At 37.9% G+C, this 20,975-nt stretch overlaps 1 protein-coding gene and 1 long non-coding RNA gene across 2 annotated transcripts; one reads left to right on the top strand and one right to left on the bottom strand.

The window, feature by feature from the left end:
* Positions 1 to 2,146: 2,146 nt before the first annotated feature.
* LOC112007532 (uncharacterized) lies at positions 2,147 to 8,017 on the top strand. Its single transcript, XR_010629986.1, has 2 exons — positions 2,147 to 3,429; positions 7,667 to 8,017. It is a non-coding gene; the product is annotated as an uncharacterized LOC112007532 (long non-coding RNA).
* Positions 8,018 to 18,693: 10,676 nt separating this feature from the next.
* On the bottom strand, positions 18,694 to 20,661 carry LOC111987596 (protein GRAVITROPIC IN THE LIGHT 1). The gene has a single exon (XM_065776061.1). It carries the CDS (start codon positions 20,397 to 20,399, stop codon positions 18,951 to 18,953), a length of 1,449 nt encoding a protein of 482 aa, XP_065632133.1. The 5' UTR covers positions 20,400 to 20,661; the 3' UTR covers positions 18,694 to 18,950.
* Between the last annotated feature and the right edge of the window lie 314 nt (positions 20,662 to 20,975).

Here is a 20,975-nt window from a genome sequence, read left to right as displayed (position 1 = left end):
AACAATGAAAAACATAAACCTTCTGTAAACCATTTCCATTCTATTTATCATCACCATATTCTGCTACAAACTCACGCATTTACCTTCGGTTATTATAGAGTAAAATTTCAATCTTAGTTTTTGATAGGCAAAATTCAACATGTCATTTACTCAAATTCATAGACAAAGACTATTTAACAGTCTTAAACATATCAAGCAAATGAGTACAATCTCGATTCAATAACTTAGCACATAGAGACAGATACCTAAAAATTTAACAAAGAACATATTGCTAATTCATAGACAAAGACTATTTAACAGTCTTAAACATATCAAGCAAATGAGTACAATCTCGATTCAATAACTTAGCACATAGAGACAGATACCTAAAAATTTAACAAAGAACATATTGCTAGAAAGGCTTTAAATTTCTTCTCGCTTTCTAGGAAACCAAACAGAAAATTTATTTTATTAAAAAAATTGGCTATTTGAAATTTTGAATCACATTGCGAATTAGGAATTTGAATACAACACCAGATCTAATTACAAAATCGAGATCGACAAAGAGTTTCAGCAAAAAGTGAAACAAAATTTGACGAATCTAGAGACCAATACATTCCTGAATCCACAGAATCAAATTTGAACGACGAAATTCAAAAAATACGGGTATACAAAAGCGCAAAACTCACCGCGAAGGGATTGACCTCCTCTTCATCGAAAGGATTGGAATCGTAGCGACTCATTGCAGTGGGTGGCCGGATGGAGGCTAGCTGTGTGCAGTGGGTGGCCGGATTCTCTTGCCGGTCTAAGGTTTTGAGAAAAACAAAGGTGGAGGAGGATGAGAGAGAGAAGGTTGAGACACAAGTTTGAGCCTTTGAGGAGTTTGAGGAGAGAGAGAGAGAGGCTGTCTGATTTAGATGAGAGAGAGGCTGTTAACGTTAGGGTTAACAGCTCTTCTCTTAAAATGGGTCATGTGCAATGCACATGACCCCAAGCTTATGTGTCCTTTTATTTTATTGACACATGTCCCTGTTTGTAGGAATTGCTCCATACTTGTTTGGAGGAAATCCCTATCCAATTCGTTTTTCCTGTAGCTAATTAAAAGATAATTGCATAAATTACTCATTAAATAATTAATATTTAACTATATAATTAATTAGGTGTGTGCAACCTTACCATAAAATGTAGTCCTAACCAATCAAATTATGATTCATCATTAATCTCAAATTGATTATAATTATAACCAATTGGAATTGATTGTCCATAATCACATATAATCGGACTCAATTTGTGATAGTGCACTTCGGCCATTAAAACTTGATTTGATAATAACTTTCAATCTGATTGTCCGATCAGGGCTTATGACTAGTTGATTTGATTGTTACAACATCAAGATCATTTTGGTGAAATGAGATTAAGGATCTAATGGCCACAATTAAGATGCCTATTTCTAAGGTGAAATTATCCTTTTACTCTCCATGTGAGGTTAAATATGAGTTGTAAAATGAGGCGTCAACGCATATAAGTGTTATATTAGTTGTTTTATGTTATAATTTTCACAAATGACACGTATCACTGTGTCGTACTTGTACCTATACCCATACCAATTTTGGAATCCGTGCATCCTAGCTCACAAATCCATATAGTCCTTCCTAGACCAATATAAGCTAAACCATGGGTTCAATCATAATGTTAGAGAGAGGAAAAAATATAATACAAAACCAAGTAAATAACTAAATATTAGTGTGATTTTTTTTTTTTTTTGGATAAGTGTGATATTGGAGGAGGGTTTCAATGGCCAGAGTCTTCCCCCTTTTTTATATTATTTTACTTTTGATAAAAGTTAAAAATCTTCCCGCTAATTTGTTTGATTATTCTTTAGTCAAATTACCCATTTGGATTCAACTGAATCCACGTTTACGTTTTGCGTTTTTAGATTTTTTTTTTTTTCCTTGCGCGTGAACAGTAACATTACATGGGTTCACTGTACAGAAGACAAAAATCACTGTTTACACACTGTTTATAACTGTTCATGGACTAAAAAATATTAAAAATAAGTCTCATAATACTATTCACATATTTAAAAATTATTTTATTACGTGTTTTCAATTTTCAGTTTCAGCAATAATAAGTTCAACCCGAAGGGACCAAAGTAATTGTCATTTTACACCAAAACGGCAGCGCAAAAAACAAAAACAAAGCAAAACAGTGAAAAAAAAAAACGGCGATATCGTGTTTTCAACACGCTCGTTCATCTCCATCTATCTTAGTTTTCCAAATTGAAAATTTTCAGAAAAAGCTTGAAAATGTCAGACTATCTCTCGGAGGAATTGGTGCTGGAAATTCTGCACAGACTTCCCGTCAAATCCCTAATTCGATTCAGGTGCGTTTCTAAATCATGGGACTCTCTAATTACAGGCTCAGTTTTCATCAATTCCCATCTCAATCGATCACTTTCACTTCCTTCCAACTCCAACAAATTAATTGTTAGGCACTGCGTTGATAATCCTTATGTAGATCACTACAAATTAATTGACGATAACAATGACTCATTTGATCAAATTCAAAACATTGAGCTCCCATTCACGGGTCGCCGTAGCAAACATTTTATACTAATTGGTTCCGCGAATGGCTTGTTCAGTCTATATGAACCAGATCGCTATATTCTTTGGAATCCCTCTATTAGAAAACTTATATCCTTCCAAAGCCTTGCATTACTGTCAAGAAACATGGGTGGTGTCACAAAGCATTCGGGTTTGATCCGCGAACTAATGATTATAGGTAGTGAGGATAATTCGAATTAATATGTTTGAAGAGGCCAAACCACCTCTAATTGAGGTTTACTCTCTTAATGAGGGGTGTTGGAGAATTACTAGTGCCTCTTTTCCGCCCGGTATTAATATTACTGGTTGGTGGCGACCAGCAGCTTCTTTAAATGGGGCAGTCCATTTTGCGGTGAAATATGAGCACAAGCCCGGTGGCCCATTGGTTTTGTCATTTGATTTGCATGAGGAGGTTTTTCATGTGATACCATTGCCAAATGTTACATTCAAATGGACTGGCAATGTTCATACCTCAGTTATTGGGGATCGCTTTCTCTATTATTTATTATGGTAGGCATGCAGACAACAAGTGTTGTGACATTTGGGTGATGAAAGAGTATGGAGTTGTTGTTCTTGGACTAAACAGTTCACTGTTGATCTCAACAGAGGAGGAGAAATTATAAGGGTATTAGGTCTCCAAAAGAATGGTAAATATTAGTGCAGGCACTTGTAGAAGGACCATCTCCTTGTGAGCTCTCTTCATATGACCCTAAGAGCGAGCAAGTTAAGAATTTGGGGATTTGGGGAGGTCATACTATGTTGATAATTATATGGAGAACCTTGGCTTACTCGACAAACCAAATGAGACAGTTTCCAAAAGGAGAGTGAGCAGGAAGAGGAAATGCAGGTATAAGCTTGATTTAACTCAAAATTTCAGCATTTACTTATCTCAGTTTTATCTAATTCTTGGTATTTACTAGATACTGTTGTGTGGTTATAAGTAAACATGAAGTTCCAAACCTCAATATCCTGTTTTCGGATGTTAATTTGTTATCAAAAGAGTGGTCAGAATTTTTAACTACAATTCTTTTGTTTTGCATGCTGGAATTGGTGAATATAAATGAAAGATTGATGTTATTCCTTTTTCATACACTGAACTCATCACATCTAATCCCTTTTTAATATCAAATGTGTTTTACTCTTTCCATTTCACTAGACATGCTAAGATTTTTTCTGATATGATCTGCCTTTGCCTAATGATACTTTGTTTTGTTCGCAAAATGTTTTGCTTCAATTTAAATTAAACAAAGTATAGGATGATGCCAACCATGTAAAAGTTGTATTAGCCATGTAACTGTAGGTAGAGTCATGACGGAATAGAACCCCAAATAACTGTATTTTGACGACGGCCAAACCTCCCTGTTCAACATTCCAGGAGGCCAGAGCACTTTGAGGCATCACCCAAACTAACCCAAACATACCAAACATCATTGACCATTGATCAGCAGACTCACCACTCTGTTTACACATGGAACACCAATCTACCACACACAATCCTTGCACGCGGAGATTATCCATGGTTAAAATTTTCCCTCAATGGTTGTCCATGTATAGCAATTTATCTTCCTTGGGACCTTTGCCTTCCATATAGGCTTCCAAGGAAAAGAATAATAACCAGTAGGAGATAGAGCTTTATAATAAGATTTAACCTCAAAACCTCAACTTGTGGTCGGGGCCATCTTAAAAAGATCCTCTGCAGCTCCTATTTTTGCAGAATATCAATAGTTGAAGAAAGACTGCATAGATTCTCAACTCCCAGTCTTCACAGGCCTTGTAAATATGTCATTTCAAAAAACAGACCCATTCTGTGACTGCATTACATCTACCACTGCAGCATTTTTATCCCTAGCCAACTGGAATAGGTTCAGAAAGCATCATGTCCTCACACCAACAATCGAACAAAAAAGAATATTAGCACCACTCACCATGACAAACTTTAAAATCTGGACCAGCCTATCCCACCTGTTTTGAATGTATTCTATAAGCTAACCCCATGGGACACTAACACCAATGACTCATCTGTCATCCAATTACCCCACATGCTACCATATTTTGAAGCAATTACTATATGCCAATAGGCATTCTTCTCAGTCAAATGTTGCGAAAGCCACTTCCCATGCAAGGCTTGATTGAAACGAACCAAGCTTCAAAAACCCAAACCTCCTTCCTGGATGAACATTGGACATAGGTGCAGTGAGAAATGGGCAAGTGGTCCCATACTTTAATGTAGGGGTGTGGGTAAAGAAGATAGTCTTGAAGACTAAGTGGGTTGTTGACAAATCTAGAGAAACTAAGCATACTAAATATAAATTGTGAGATACAGGGTATAAGAACTATAGATTTCAGGTAGGGATTGTTGTAGAGAAAAGCTGTAAAGTGGAAACTGTCAAATTAAGAAAATAGGAGATAGACTTTTTTTAATAAAATTTGTCTAGGGGAAGTGACAACCAACTCAGTTGGCATTAATCTTCCTCAAATAGATTTAGAAGAATCCATTAAGAAATAATGTTGGGAGGGTATGAATGAGTTTATTCAAAGTATATCAAAAAGGATAAAGGTTTTTATTGGGGGAGCTTGAATGGTCATGTTGGGATAGATCGTGGGGAATTGAGGGAGTACATGGAGGGCAGAAATATAAAATAAAAATGGGCTGCTTTAAGCAGTCTTCATTTTCTACTATGCTAGATTTTTTTGGACTCGTACTTTTCAATGGCTTTAACAACCCATGTACTGTACAGTATTGTACCATGAACAAACAAAAGAGGAGAGTTTCCATAACCCTTTTACTTTCTTCCCCAACTTGAAATGCAGGCTACAACATTATGTAATGTCCCATTATGTACTTTCATAACCAAAATTAAAATAAGCATGGGGGTAGGGTCTCCTTGACTTAGTTCTCTTGAACTACTGGAAAAGTCATTTCTGCTTATATTAACCATGATTGAGAACCAATTGTCCAAATAGAAAAACCAAACCCACTTCCTCCATTTTCACCAAAATCGAGTTTGTCTACGTATATGAAATGGCCTAGTTAACATGATCATATATCATTTCAATGTTCAACTTTCAAATTACCCCAAAAACACTGCTATCGAGTTTTCTATCAAGACTTTCATTGGCAATAAACACCACATAAGGATTTGCGAACCTTCATTGTAAGCATTTGGGTTTAACACATGATACCTATCATACATTTAACAAATCAGCCTACACTTGCCATAAGCATATAGACATTTCCAGCCAAGCTAACATGGAGAAATCTTTGATATTGATGCCACCACTTAGTTTTTTGGAATCAAAGCGACATAAAAAGAATTCAAAGATTTCTCAAACTTGAAGTTATTATAGGGCTCCATTTCTACAAAACCCACTCTATCACTTCAGTAGTAACCTTCATTTATTTTGCGTTGTTCTCTAACACTTTGTATCTGTCCACCATCTTTCGTAGCAAGACAATTTATCTTACTCTTCTCTCTCTAACAGTTCCATTGCACATTTTACTAATTGCTTTGCTTCAATTTTAGGTCCCCATAAAGAAAGGCACGGAAGCCACCAATCCACCACCCTCAATTATCTACACTTTTCTTTCCTTAAATTTTGATTTCACATGGTTTTCTTCGAAATTTTGTTTATTGATTCATGCTTTGTTTTTATTTTCTATTTTTTATGATTTGGTTCGATTCTCGCTAGCCACTTAGGGCTTTTTTGGTACCTTATGTCCCCAGGTTCTCTTTCTTCTTTTATTAATTGCTTCGACTTGGTTATATAGGGTTTTTGAGATTATATTAAGTTGATGATAGAGAGATGTATTTATTTGGGTTTGGGTTTCTAGTTATTTTTTGCAGTAAGTTTTTGTACCTCTTTTTTTTTTTTTTTTTTTTTTTTTTTCTGGGGTAATGCATCTATATGATGGTTCTTCATGGCCAAAAGAATCAAGAGGATTCTCTCTCTGAATTTACATTAACTGAAATGAGGTCGTTCACACTTAAATTTGAATCTTCTTCATGCCCACAAGATTTAGAGGATTCTTCCTCTGAATTCATTTTGAGGTAAAGTCTCATCTACCTCATCCCTTCATACGTCTGTAATTTAGCAGCTTAATCCGCAAGAAATTTGACAACTTAGTTGCATCCATATGCATAACTTCCTTTTCCTTGCTTTAAATAGTTGATTGTGTGGATTTGGAAATGGTGAAGGAAAGGTAAATTATTACAAAATTTTAAGCAATTTCACAGCATCTGTTTCATCGAAAGCATTTTAGTGCTGAGGTCAATAAGGTGGCATTGTAACCAATTGGAATTAAGGTAGTGTATGTGGGATTAAGTACAAATTGGCTACTGTACTCCTCTTTGGGATTTTTTTTGGACCTCAAATTTGGTTATGGATTTGAAGCCAGAATTATTGATCATTTATAAAGTTTAATACTGTTTAGGTATATGCTCTTGGGTTTCATTTTGATGCATGCGTTGAGCCTTAAGTTTTGCAAATCAACTATGCTTTTGTAATTCTTAAGTACTCTTTTGTTGCATTTTTCAATTCTGAGTTTCCCCTCTAATCTCTTTTATAATATTTGTTTGGTATTTTTCTTTTTGTTGGTTTTGCAACAAAATATTCGGCTTGTAGTTTAGACACAGTAAACTCTCTTGGACTTTCTCTCAATTTCTTCTTTATCTTGTCTCTTATTAACTCTGGTGTGTTCAATTTTTGTTTGTTATGCTTTATTATATATATATATATATATTTTAACTGTTTCGTTATGTAGTAAAGCAATAATTATTTTTGATAAGTCAACATTGACTTTTACAAGCATCCTTATAGAATCATTAGGAAGGGGCTAGCAGTAAGATGTGGGAATTGTTATGCATGGGGTCATATGCAAGGACCTGCAAAGAACCAGAAAACCCAACAAGAAAAATTTATAAAAAGAAGGCAAAGAAGAAGCCAATTGAAACTGATGACCCATCAATAATTGCTCCTAACAAAAGGCAAAAACTATATGTAAATAATGTATGCTAAATGTGATCATAATTTGTATCTTCATATTCATAACTAAATTTTTTGTTTTATTATTTCTGGTTTGATAGTTTAGATGCAAAGAGAATGGGACATCAGCCTATGTGAGGCCAAGTGAAAGGTGAGAGTGCCAAGGATGGGACAACATCAACTTCAAGAAAGGAAGAGGGAAAGAAAAAAGTGTTCAGTTGAAGTCTAAATGGGATGTAGTAATTGTTATGTGTTTTGTGATTTGTTCAGGGAACAATCCATAACACCAAATTCTGTGTATGACACTAACTGAACAATGTCAATAGGTCCCAGCTTTTGTTTTTGATCAGTAGGTGGAAACTAAATTCAGTTAGTTAAAATTATGTTGTGAAATTCATGTTCATGATTATGCCCAATTTATGTTCAGCTGGTCTATGTTCATGGTTGTGGAATTTAGAATGCTTCCTTAATATTATGTTTTCATATTATTTGCGTGTTAGACGATACTGCCCATTGGATTATATTCTTTTAGAATGATGGTAGAAACCAATTGCGTTGTGAACTGTTATAGATTAAAATTTGCCACTGGAACTATCAAAGTGATTATCACTCTTAACTCACTGAAAGACTCCTGTTTAGTTCCCTTAAACATATATGTTTCTCAAAAAATAAGTTCCCTTAAACATATATAGTAGTAGAAGACGAAGAGGATGTGTGGTCAATAAAATTCGAGAAATAATCAAACAATATCTACTAAGCCAAGACAATCTACTATTAGATTTTCATTTGAAGTTACATTCATCAGCAAATAATACGTCTAGCTAAATTGTAATTTCTTATAGCCTATTGTGCACACATTTCACAATCCATAAGTTTACAATTTGCGTACACCAAAATATTAGTTAATTCAAAACTTTAGGCCAACAATCCATAACATTGCATAATTCATAAAACTAGTTTAGATCACTTTAAATTAGAAGTCACATTACACACTTCAAACATTATATTACTGCTCAAAATACATTATTTCATCACTTGTACTCCATCAATAACCGAATCACAAGTACTAGGCCAACAAAAACCCAAGATTAACACAAACAGTCATCCTTCTTGTTTTTTTAATTTTGCAATGTATTTTCACTCTTCAAATTTCTTTGACTCTCTAGCAGGCCTTTTATGTTGTGAACCAAGAAAATTACTGAAGGTAAAAGTTAGTTAATTAATTCGAGATGACCAATCTCCTGAACTAAAGAAAGGAAATAGACATTTCTTATTAATTTTCTGCCTTATTTTCATTGATGCATTTAATGTACATAAATAATTAAGTATGAGATAACCTCATCAACAAATCTTATAACATAGGAACTAATCCCTATCCGAAAACATAGGGATCATTTTGAATACAAGAAAATAACAATAATAATCTACTACTACCTTATTTAGATAAAGATTTATCACTAGGCCTAAAATTCTAAAGTTTGCTAATAATGCCCTTTAAATTGCTATCCATAATAATGCCCAGCAAATTACCTAGCAGATACCAAATTATAAAATTTTATTTCATAAATTTACCAATTGGGCAGCAATAATTTTTTCTATTAGTTTGAGATTGCTATTAGGGTTGTCCAACCCATCTGAATTCCGAAGACCCAACCCACCTGAAGAAATCGACCGGATCTAATCCGACACCATCCGACTCGACTACTCCAGCAATCAGCAGCAAGTCTTTACCTCAATAAACCAACTTTGGTAGGTTGGTTTTGGTTTTCCTCCCCTAAAACCCGAAAACCTGAACTGATCAACTTACTAAGATTTCCCTGTGAAAATTTACAGATTCTAGAGCAAAAATATCTAGATTTCGCGCAAGATATCAGGTTGATCCAATGAGATTTCAATTTGTTCTAGTGAAATGTCACAGACGTTTTGCTATTTTCTCAAATCTCTGACTCCGTCCGACCCGCCCGCCACTCATTGGATGTCTGATAAGCCCAACTCGATCAGTCTCTCAATCGACGGCAAGTTGATGGCTACTCCACCCGATTAGGTTAGGTCGAATTCAAGTTGAGCCCAAACCCGATCCGATCTAACCCGTAGACAACATTAATTGCTATCCACCATGATAATGCCCAACGGTGGTATGCTTATAATCTAAAATTAGTTGTCTTGTGTATTCATCCTTAAAACCACACAATTCATATTTAAGTATTACTATTTAATATTATTATTAGCTCTCTCTCTCTCTCTTAAATAAAAAAATATTATCAACTTACTCTCTCCCTTTCCAAATTCATTTCACACACACAAATTTATTGTTCTTGTGTGTACTTTCTTGGATATATGTGCAGAATTTGACTTATTTTTAACAATCATATAAAAACATTTTTTAATATAGTATTAATGCACCTTAATCACTGCAAAAGAGGAGCACAAATTAATTTTCTTAGAAAGAATCCCCTTCCATTCAAATCTTTCTATTTTAATTCCAAAAAAAAAAAAAAAATCAATGGCTTTAAAAAATCCATATAAACCACACAAAAAATCAAATAAATTTTATTAGTGTCTTATGACTAAAACTTGAAAAGATTTGGATGGTTTAAATAGTGGAGATTTAAAAAATAATAATTGGAAATCTTCTCTATAATTTTATTGGAAAAATGTTAAAAATATTACAAGTTTAATTCATTAAATTTATAAATTGATATAACAATAAATATAATATAATAACTTCAAGTTCAACTATTCAATATTTCTTAAATGAATATTTGAATTGCATTGGTCAAAGTGACACAAAAAATGCTATTTACATAATATTTTCATAACTTAAGTGGGAGGATGCTACTATTTATTGGTTGTAATTACTGGACAAAAAAGTAATTTAGGTTATAAATTCAAAGCAGATTCTAGTTAGCTCAACTGGTAAGATCTCTTATGGTTGTATAAAAGATTTGGGGTTCAATTCCTGCCTACACCTAAAACTGATTGGTGTCTTGGTCTGATGATAAAAAGCTGTAATGGAAGATATAGATTGAAACTCTCTTAAAAAAAATTAAAAATAATAATAACTTGTTATCTATAATTTGTTTTAAAAATATTTTGAAAACGAAAATATGGTGCTAAACTATTTCTTTTGAGCGGGAAGGTAAAATTTTTTAGAAAAAATAGTGGGAAAGTAAAAGTACAAGATATGCTAAATGTAGGGACTCAGTTTGGATTTGACCCTGAGTATGACTGGGTTTTTAGCCCAACAAGCCCAAACAATAAATTTGTAGAGAATGGGTTAAAGGTTTAGGCGCTGACCGTCGTTCACCAAGCATCAACTCCTTTTTTATAAAAAAAAGACTTAGAGTTTATTTACAACTAGGGGGATGCTCCTCGGCCCATGGCCGAGGAGCCCCTTTTCTTTCCCTTTTTCCCCCCCCCCCTTTTTTACTTTACTTCCTTTTCTTATATAGTCTTCATCTTCTTATCTCCTTATTCCATCTGTTGATCATCTATTTGCTTCTCTTCTGGCCGTCCGTCCCATCAGAGGCCTTATCAGTACTCAAGTGGTTCACTCTGATCAACGTTGCTCTACCAAGGGGTTATATCCCCATTAATGCGGCCAGAGGGGTTAGGTGAATGCATTAAATGCGAGGGTGACAGCTTACTTTGGGCCTGGTCTTTTCCAAAAATCATCCTTGTCAGGCCGAGGACGAGGAGGTCCTCGGCGTGGATCTGGAAAAGAGGTTTTCCCCAATTTAGCCTTGAATGGTCAGTATTCCTCGGCGTAGGCCTTGGGCCTGCTAAACGATGGGCCGAGGCTATCGGGTCCACGGGCCTCACAATAGCCCCTCAAAACCCTGCTGCACGTTCCCTCAGACGGGAAGGAGGGTTTTGATACCTGCGGGCCCTCTAGACGAGTCGCCCCACTTCGGTTCGTGTTAATGCTGGCGACTTTTCGACTGCCCGATGCGCGTTTTTGGCATTTCAAGACTTAATGTGTGTCCACATTAAATTTTGGCGGCACCACGTTTCCCACTTTCAACGGTATGATTGTAATTGTTCGGTGGGGATCTCCTGCTTTTATGGGTAAGCGGTTACATTTGGGGAACCTAAGGGGGAGTATAAGTACCTGTTTGAACCGCCTGGTTTCCTCATTTTCACGCTTACAATTATTGATGCGTATGATTTGAATCTGGTTCAACTTGCACACTACCTAAAGAGCATCGTCATACTTCTGTAAGTCTTCTTCTTCCAGGTACCCCAAATTAACAACAACTAGTAGAAGGAAAAATTCAATTAAGACCTAATTTATTTTCCTAACCAAGTCCCCGGCAACGGCGCCAAAAACTTGTTGTGAAATTTTAAAATACTCGCAAGTGTACGAACCGTACCGAAGTATAGTTTGACAAGAACGAGGTCGAACCCACAGGGACTTGAATGAACGTAGGAAAATTAATTAAACCTTAACCAAATTAATCCTAATCTAGTTTAATAAAAATTGGTTGTTTTGAAATTAAATAAACTAAGCAAATAATAAAATTAAGCAAATAGTTAAACTAAGCAAAAGATATAAAGCAATAAAAAGATGAAAACAATCAAGGGAAAGGAATTAAGGTTTTGGAATCCACCTTTTAAGTCATATCAGCATATATTTATGATCATTAATTTTTCCCAACTCACTACATGATAATCTAGAAATCAATCTTGCTATCATGGAAAATATCCTCATTAAAATCCTTATTTTAAAAATCAAAAGCATGTTCTTCTTCGCTTCTTAAGTATAAAACCAAATCATCAATTGTATCCGTAGCCAAACAAATCACAAGATATATCCAATTCTAAAAATCAAATCATAACTTGTATCATTGACAGACAAATCACAAACAATATCCAATTTTATAATCAAGAATTAATAAACCAAGCATTCAATTATTAAGACAAATCCTAAATCATGAGAAAAACATGATTGAACTCATATCTAGAATCCCATCTTAGTCAATTGATATGAAGCAAGAACAATTTAAATCATTAAAGAACAACTATTGTGGGAAAAATTAAATCACATAAATATTACTAATAATCTTTAACAAGGTTTCATCCTCAACCCTAATTATAAATTTAGCTACTCATGGTAATTGAAATAAAACAAAAGAATAAAATACTAAACATTAAACTAGACAAATAAAATAGAGAAAGAAATAGTCACAATGTTATCATGGAGAAAAGCTACAGAGAAGCCACATGCGGCACTGCCTCTTGCTCCAATTTTCTGTTTTGCATCATAGCCCTAGCACTAGCCTCAGCCCCCCTGAATTCTGCCCTAAAAAACCTTTAAATAGGTCAATGAATCCTATTACAAGTTGAATTCCCGTTTGGAGAAAATCCCAGACTTTTAGGCTTTACTTAACCGACTATTTAGGCCCACTTAACGTCAAATTAGGGCTTCTGGTAAACTACAAAGTTGTAGCCCTTTAAGTTAACTTTCCAGCCCAACTTGAATCATCTCAATTGGACATCTGAGCCGAAAGTTATGCTGAAAATACTAACTGATGTGCAGGCTGGAATCCTAATCCGAATTGGACTTGGATTTGGTGCAAATTTCCTTTGATTCCTTACTCCAATTGGACTTAAATTTAATATTCATGCCTGGCTGGATGTAATTTGGCTTGATTCAATTGGCCTAGCCCCACTTTGCATGTAAAACCCTTGTTATCTACAACACAAAGATATTATATAATCAGTCACAAAATAACATAGAAGTAAGTCTAAATATGTAGATATGTGAGTATTTTATTGTATATATTTCATGCACATCAATGCGTATGATTTGAATCTGGTTCAACTTGCACACTACCTAAAGAGCATCGTCATACTTCTGTAAGTCTTCTTCTTCCAGGTACCCCAAATTTTCCTTGGTTCTATCCCTTATTTTCTTCTTCTGGAATTTTTAGTTGTCCTTGGGGGGATGGGTAAGTTTAAGAAGTTGGTTGAGTCCGACGAGATGATGAACAAATTCATCGTAGACTATGGGATACCCAATAATGTGAGTCTGAAGTATTGTAAAGAAGGGGAGTGGTACATTAGGAGGAGAGAGGGTGAAGTCGTGATCCCGATAGTCGCTTTCGTAAAGGGAGGGATGAGAATCCCTATGAGGCCAGTGACTCTCAATTACCTTAGGCATTTCCGCCTGGCTCCTACTCAGTGTGCCGTGAATGTATTTAGGATATTAGGGTGTGTAGATACCCTGAATGAGAAAATGGGGCTGAGACTGACTCACCATGATGTGAACTGGTGCTACAACCTTCATCACCTGAGGGGTAAAACGTACTATATGAAGACAAGGGACAATAGGGTTCGTCTCATCCAGTGTCTTCCTGATTCCAATAAGGGGTTAACCCAAGATTTCCTCATAGTGTCTGGGGAGTGGCACAACGGTTTTCATTGCCCAACAGTAGAGGGGGAGCCAGGTANTAGGTTGATCTCTGACGTGCGCAATTGTTTGCGCTGCTCCTCGGTCTGGGTCTCGGCGGTTTGTAGGCCGGCCTTATGGTTGTCCCTTTCCCGGGTCACGGCCTTAAGCTGCTCGAATGTGCGAGCATAGTCGTCCTTCAGCAGACCAAGAGCCTTCTTCGCCTCGGATTAGGACTGGGCTGCTACTTGGGCCTCGAGGTAGGACTTTTTGTTCCATTCCTCAGCCACGTAGATCTGCTGAGCATTTTTAGCACAAAATGAAGAAAGGAAGCAATGCAAGTTAAAACTGGAACCCAAATTAAAAGAGCAAGTTCATTTACCATGGCCATGTCCCTCTTAAGGGATAAGAAGAGCTCCTGCTGGCTGAAACGCCTGAAGGACTCCATATCGTGAGGGAGGAGGAGTGGCTGCTGCAGGGCTTCAGCAACGTATCCTGCCCTTCCCTCATCATAGTTCCTGAGGGACGTATCCCAAAGAATGGGGGCGCCATCCAGCTCAAGCCTTGGGGACCATATGCGAGGTCCTGCTCCTCGGCGGACCTCGGTCGCAACGTTTTCGTCACGGCTTTCAGTGGAAGAGGCCCTCTTGCCTCGGTCCCTCGCCGTCTTCTGCTGCTTGCTTACCTTGGGTGGCACCCCCACCTCCCTCTCTTCGGGCTCATGGGACCTCTTCTTCTGAAGGTTCGGCATGGTTTTCAAGCCGACTCCAGGAGCCGCGGGAGGCGCTGAAGACAGGATCTCTACTGGTTGGGAGGTCGCAGCGCCTTTCTGCTCGGCCTTTTTGCCTCTATTGTTCATCAAGAGTTTCAAATCTGCCATGTCTTCGTCCGAAGAGTCGTTGGGGAGGGCAGTTATCAAAAACGGGTGGACACTGGAATGCCTGTCACATCCTTCCTCGGCATCCGAGACCTCTACCACTTGGTTTACCCCTGAAGCTTCCCCTCCGAAGTGGAACTTGTCTATTTGTTCTTCTAGCGAGGAGGTGGAGGAACCAACCTTTTCACCCTCAACCTCTGATCCGAGGGGAACTTGCTGTAGTGGCTGGACGAGAGGGGGTATAGCCCGGGGGTTTGGATGTGGTACTGGTGGAAGGTCGTGCGGTGCCAAAAAGCCCTTGAACGAAACGTCGATACGGTTAAGACGTTCGTCTCCCTGGACTATCGCGTTGCCGACCGGTTGGAGGTCTTTTCGCCTCGCTTTGTACCCTAGGATGAGGGGAGCCGATCGGAGTTGTCCGTCCTCGCTTACGAAGATCTCGGACCGCAGCAAATAGTTGAGAGCGGCGAAGTTAGTAAGGCTTAGCCGAGGAGATATGTTTTTCTATCTGTTACAAGTCACAGCAGAGCTTTATTAGAAACCGGAAAGCGGCAATACAAGAAGAATAAAAAACTGTTAAAAGACGAAGGTCCTGAGCCTATGGTTGGTGTACCTAAGTCTAACGTGTCCCACCTGGCTCTCCTGCTCTGGTCAGACAGTGAGGGCCGTCATACCATGCACCCGAGATGATCACGTAGTCATCCTTCATCCCCTTATTGGATTTGGGGAGGCAGAAAATGAGCCTAACAACGTCGGACCGGGACTTTAAATAATATCCCGCCCCTTGCTAGCTGTGGAACTCATACATGTGCACCATGTCGTGCCAAGTGAGCCCCAATCCTAGGTGGCGGTTGAGGTCCTCAATGGCCCTTAAGATCCTAAACATGTTAGGTGCGCACTGCCAAGGGGTGATCCTATGGTTTATAAGGTAACTAGTGGTGATAGGGCCCATAGGAATCGTCATCCCCCCTTCTAGGAAGGCGATGAGAGGGATCACTACCTCCCCTGTTTCCCGATCAGTTAGGATTTTCTCCGGAGGGCAATACCTCACACCCACGTTTGGAGGGCCGTCTACCAAATACTCTAGTTTGCCCATCACTTAACGGACAAATGAAGGCACAACGTAGCAGTGAGGAAATGGTCGCTCAAACTGAAAAATGGACGGCCGAAGAGAAGACCGAAGGATTGAGGTGGTGAAAACTTACAGGAACTGGGTTAGAGGTCGATCTCTGAACTCGTGGGAGGATTCTTGAGAGCTCTGGGAGGGATTGAAAGCGGCGATTGGAAGAGCCCGGAGCGTTTGTGTGCTTGTTCTTATGGAATGATCTGAGAGTTACAAAGAAAGGAGAAATGTCTACCTCTGGGATTTTATACTAGGTCAAACGAAAGGGCAGAAGTTATTTTGCCAAAATCCCGAGGAAGAACCCCGTCCGTTAGATCAATAGCCCACTGTTGGATGCAAAGGACAAGGCGCCCCCTGGCGTAATTAATGTAGCGCTTCGGGAATCCAGAAAACAACGGCAGTAATGATGGAACGCGCACATTTACGCCTACACGCGTGCCAGGCCGAACTTTTGTCTGTTTCCAAGCTTTTACCCCGTAACAAGTCAAAATCTCATTTTTTTTTTCCTTTGGATGCGAGGGAAAAATTAAGATTTTGAGGGGCTATTGTGGGGGGAAAAAAGCCCAAAGCTACTTAATGGGCCCGGAACCCCCTATTAAGAACTATTGTATTTCCGAGAAGCAATAGGTGGCTGGGGCGGCCCATCTAAAGCAGGAAGCCCAGAAGCAGAGGAGGAGTGTCGTCAGAAGAGGTCACCACTGGCCCGAAGACGTCTTGATCCTCGGCTACGAAGAGCCTTGATCAAACGAACGTGTGAAGGGTTCGACTAATCTGCCTAACAATCTCAACGGTAATGATAGGTCCTGGGTGGATCCGGAGATAATCAGAACTAAAAAATATCTAAAGGAAAAGCTGCTACCACTGCATTTAATGCTCAGCAACAGCTTTTCTGGCCGCATTTATGTGGAGAAGACCCCTGAACAGTGCAACCTCAGCTACCGCCACTCACAAAGAACTAAAGTAGACACATGACGCGACATGCACTTGAGTAGATGCACAGATGAAGAATAGGTGGACGATGGAGATGATAGGAAGAGATGCTATATAAAGAAGAAGGGTCCCCGATAAAGAAGGACCGGAAAAGAGAAAGAGAAAGAGAGAGAAAAGTCTTACTGTAACTCTGAATGTTGTAATCACTGTTCACTTAATAAAACACATCTTCGGACATTCATTCATGGAGTTATCTGAGCTTTAGTTCATGTTATCATCACTGCACGTAACCTAGCTAACTGTTCTGTGCTTCATAACCAGCCCAGCTCTTTCGCCCACTCTCTACAAATTCATTGTTCTGGGTTCGTTGGGCCTTTAACCCATATCCTTTGGGCTTGGGCTACAAAAACGGACCCTACAACTAAGATTACATTTTTGCCATAACAATAATAACCAAAAATAACCTACTACTTAGAATTTGTTATAAAAATATTGTAAACATATCATTCCTCTAAATCATTGGCCTGTCCCAACGCCAAAGAGGGTAAGAAGTATATGGTTGCAGTTAAAAAAGAAGAAGTATATGTTAGAGAAATTTCTAGTAATTTGCTTGGTGGGCACACACAGTACAGACGTGTGCCCGTGAACACTGACTCATGGTTCCACTAGAAGCCCAAGCATCCCTGAACCAAATATGACACTGTGTGACCATAACCAGTTCAATTAATTGACCACGGATTACTACTACACGGCTAGAATGAGAATCGAAACTGCCCTTCTCAGTTTGCTAATAGAGACAAGTCGATATATTTAAATCTGCAACATAATGAGTCAAATTATACAAATAATACAAATACTAAGAAAGCTAGATGCAGAGCAGTTGGCACTTAGCAGCACTTGCAATTATTATGTATAACTATAATGCATTTATAATCAATGCAACTTGCACTCGCTATCTTCTCTTTCACAATCAATATTAACAAATGCAGAATCGTAGACCACACAAAACATGATATTTAAGGTCAGTTTAGATTCCACTTATTTTGATAAAATAAAAAATTTATTGTTAAAAGTATGATAAATAAAAGTAAAAGTTAAATAAAATAGTATAGTAAAAGCTATAAATAGTATCAAAAAATATAATGAAACTCATAAATAATAACAAAAATAAACTGAATAATAAAATAATTTTCATTTTCCATTCCTAACAAAACGGAAGCATAGTGCTTCTTTCTGGACAATTATAGATTTACATTGAACTGTCAAACGTAAAATTCACATTGTGAATTAAACAAATGTGTATGACATTGAACACTTTTACGCAAATGTTCTGTACTGCAATGTAAACAAAGAAATTTACTTTCACAAAACATAACAAAAGTTCGGGTCCCCTCAACCTGATCACCCCTCTCTCAAGCCTCAGCTCTCTCACTATGATCCAAATCTAGATCATATGCTCTCTGTACCACTTTCACGTCTGGGACCATATGCCATTGCCATTGCCATGACTGTTCCCACTCAATCAGCCACTATTAACCAAACATGTTATATGCTTAAAAGTAAAAAAAAAAAAAAAAACCCACGCGCCACCCATCACATCCTGTATTTTGAGAGTATCCTTTATATTACATGCAAACATAAAGAAAATGTTGTTTATTTGTACATTCATTTACTGCATATATATATATATATATATACACATATACATTTATCTCTGTTTTTTTAACTTCGAATCAAAAACAACAATTATCTTGCACAAAAAATGTAACACTATCTAAAGATTTTATGCACACCATGACACCATAAGTCCAAAAGCAAGCAACCCACTTTGTTCAATTTTCGTTACATGGGCCCTTGAAAAAAAAAATACAATATACACATTACTATATGATATTATGCATCTAATATGACCCATAATTGGCCATTATAAAGAACTAGCAAAGACTAAACATTTTTAGATTTTTACCCCCAATCTAATATTGCAGCGTGTGATTAAGCGCGTGACCACTGTAATGACTTTGACATTATACAAAACTCGCTCGCCGGAAAAACTAAGACTACTAGCTAGTTGCTAGTAATAGCCGGAAACATATAAACCTGACTTTGTATCACAGTTTTTCCGAGCTTAAACCCTGGCACAACTGTGAAACACACTCGAAGCTCGCCATTGTTACTGCAACTACCATCACCACCACTATCAATTTCACCGGACAAGAACATAGAATCCTCAGCCACACATTCCATGTAGACCTCAGAGAATCTACAAGTTTTCCTTACCTGAAAGATTGTTACCTCTTCATCAAACGAGAAAGCCAAGCAGTGCAAAAGCCACACGCGCTTCGCCATCTCAGCAAACGCTACGAAGAAAGATGAATCGGGGACACCACCAGAGGTTATTACCTTTCGCTGATTCAAGTTACCGAACAGGGAGCATTCCATTTTCGCGTGTACGAGGTTTAGGTACTTGGCCCGACAGAACTTCCCGAAGGAAGAGTTTGGGTTCTCGAAGAGGTAGCGCCTCGGATTAACGTTTGTGAGCTTCTTAAACTTGTCGAAACAGAGGCGGTTGCGATGTTTGTCCTGTTGTTCTTGTTGCTGTTGTTGTTGATGATGATGATGATTGTGAGTGTCGCTCGGTGAAAAGTGAGGGAAGTTGAAACCTTCGAGCATGGTTTTGCAAACGAAGGATTCGAAAACGAAGGATCGGTGATTTGGGTCTGTGAAAACAGCGTCTGGCTCAATGAATTTCACGGCTTCGTCGAGATCCCAGTTCGCTGATTCCATCTCTCGAATCATTAACTTCACGAAACTGCGAGTGGATCTTAGTGTGTGGTGGAGGAACTGAACAAAATGCGTGACATTGAGCTTGTTAAGCTTAAGATTATCGAACATTGACAGAGGCCCAGTTGCGTTTAGCCTCTTCTCTAAGGACTTGTTGAATGAAACCGAGTCGTCGAGCTGGTTTTGAAGCGAAGAAATGTCAGAGTCTTTGTGGTCTGCCTCATTCTGGAGCTTCTTGATGGTGATTTGGTAAGTTCTCATCAAGCTCTGTTGCTCTTGAATCTCAGCGAGCATGAGAGTGACTTGCGGTGAAAGATCAAGTTCTTTCTTGAAAAAGCTTCTCTTGAGCTCGGAAATCGCTTTCAGCTCATCCACCACAGCCTGGTCCGCGACCTGAATGCCTTCACTGTTGTACGGACTCTGAGCCATTTGTAGTTCAGCATAGGCAGCTTTGATCGAAGTAATGCCAGCGAAAAGCTTAGCCACCAAAGCTTCAAACACTGCTCTCTGTTTAGCTTTGGTTTCTTCATTGTGCTTGTCGAATTGCTGGGACTTCTTCTTATTATTACTATCTGTGAAATAATCTTCCTTGACTTTGGGTTGTGAAGTGAGTAAGCAAATGCCATTGTTTGAAGCAATTTTAGTGGCTGTTCTGAGGTTAATGACCTTTTGGAAAGTCCTAGCTAGTTTGCTCTTGTTGTTGAAGGCTGATTTGGGTTTCATTGTATCCATGTTTTTAATTAAAAGAAATGGAAGAGAGTAATGGGAAGTGTGGTTTGGGGCATGAAAATTTTGAGGAATTGTAGTTTGTAGTGAAAGAATATTAGTGAGCTTCAATACCAAGGAAATCGAAGTCTGAAGAAAAGGGTTTTGGCCCTTTTGGGAGGTAAAGTGCTTGAAAGATAGAGATTTTGAGTTGGAAAAGGAGACACAAAACTTTGACTATCAGAATTGAAGCCGGAGATGGAGGTGTGTAAAGTGAGATTTAAAGCGCGGGAAGGAACGATAAAAAAAAAAAAATTAGCAAAAAAAAAACAAAAAAGATTAAAAAGTGTGAAGAGTTGAAGTTACTGAAGAAAAGTACAGGTAGAAAGCACATAAAGGTTGAAAAAATCATGGCAAAATTTAATGTTTATTCACTTTATTGTACAACTAATTAATTGAATTTACAGTGGCCAAAAAACAATAATTAGCAAAAAAAAAAAACAAAAAAGATTAAAAAGTGTGAAGAGTTGAGGTTACTGAAGAATAGTACAGGTAGAAAGCACATGAAGGTTGAAAAAACCATGGCAAAATTTAATGTTTATT

The sequence above is a fragment of the Quercus suber genome, unplaced genomic scaffold, assembly GCF_002906115.3.
Source record: "Quercus suber isolate HL8 unplaced genomic scaffold, Cork oak 2.0 scaffold_127, whole genome shotgun sequence".
NCBI lineage: Eukaryota > Viridiplantae > Streptophyta > Magnoliopsida > Fagales > Fagaceae > Quercus > Quercus suber.
The sequence above is the reverse complement of the archived record's forward strand: the minus strand, read 5'-3'. Positions and strand labels throughout refer to the sequence as shown.

Bases quoted from the DNA above. Each gene is read 5' to 3' on its own strand.
- LOC111987596 (XM_065776061.1), bottom strand. From the start codon at position 20,399: ATGGATACAATGAAACCCAAATCAGCCTTCAACAACAAGAGCAAACTA.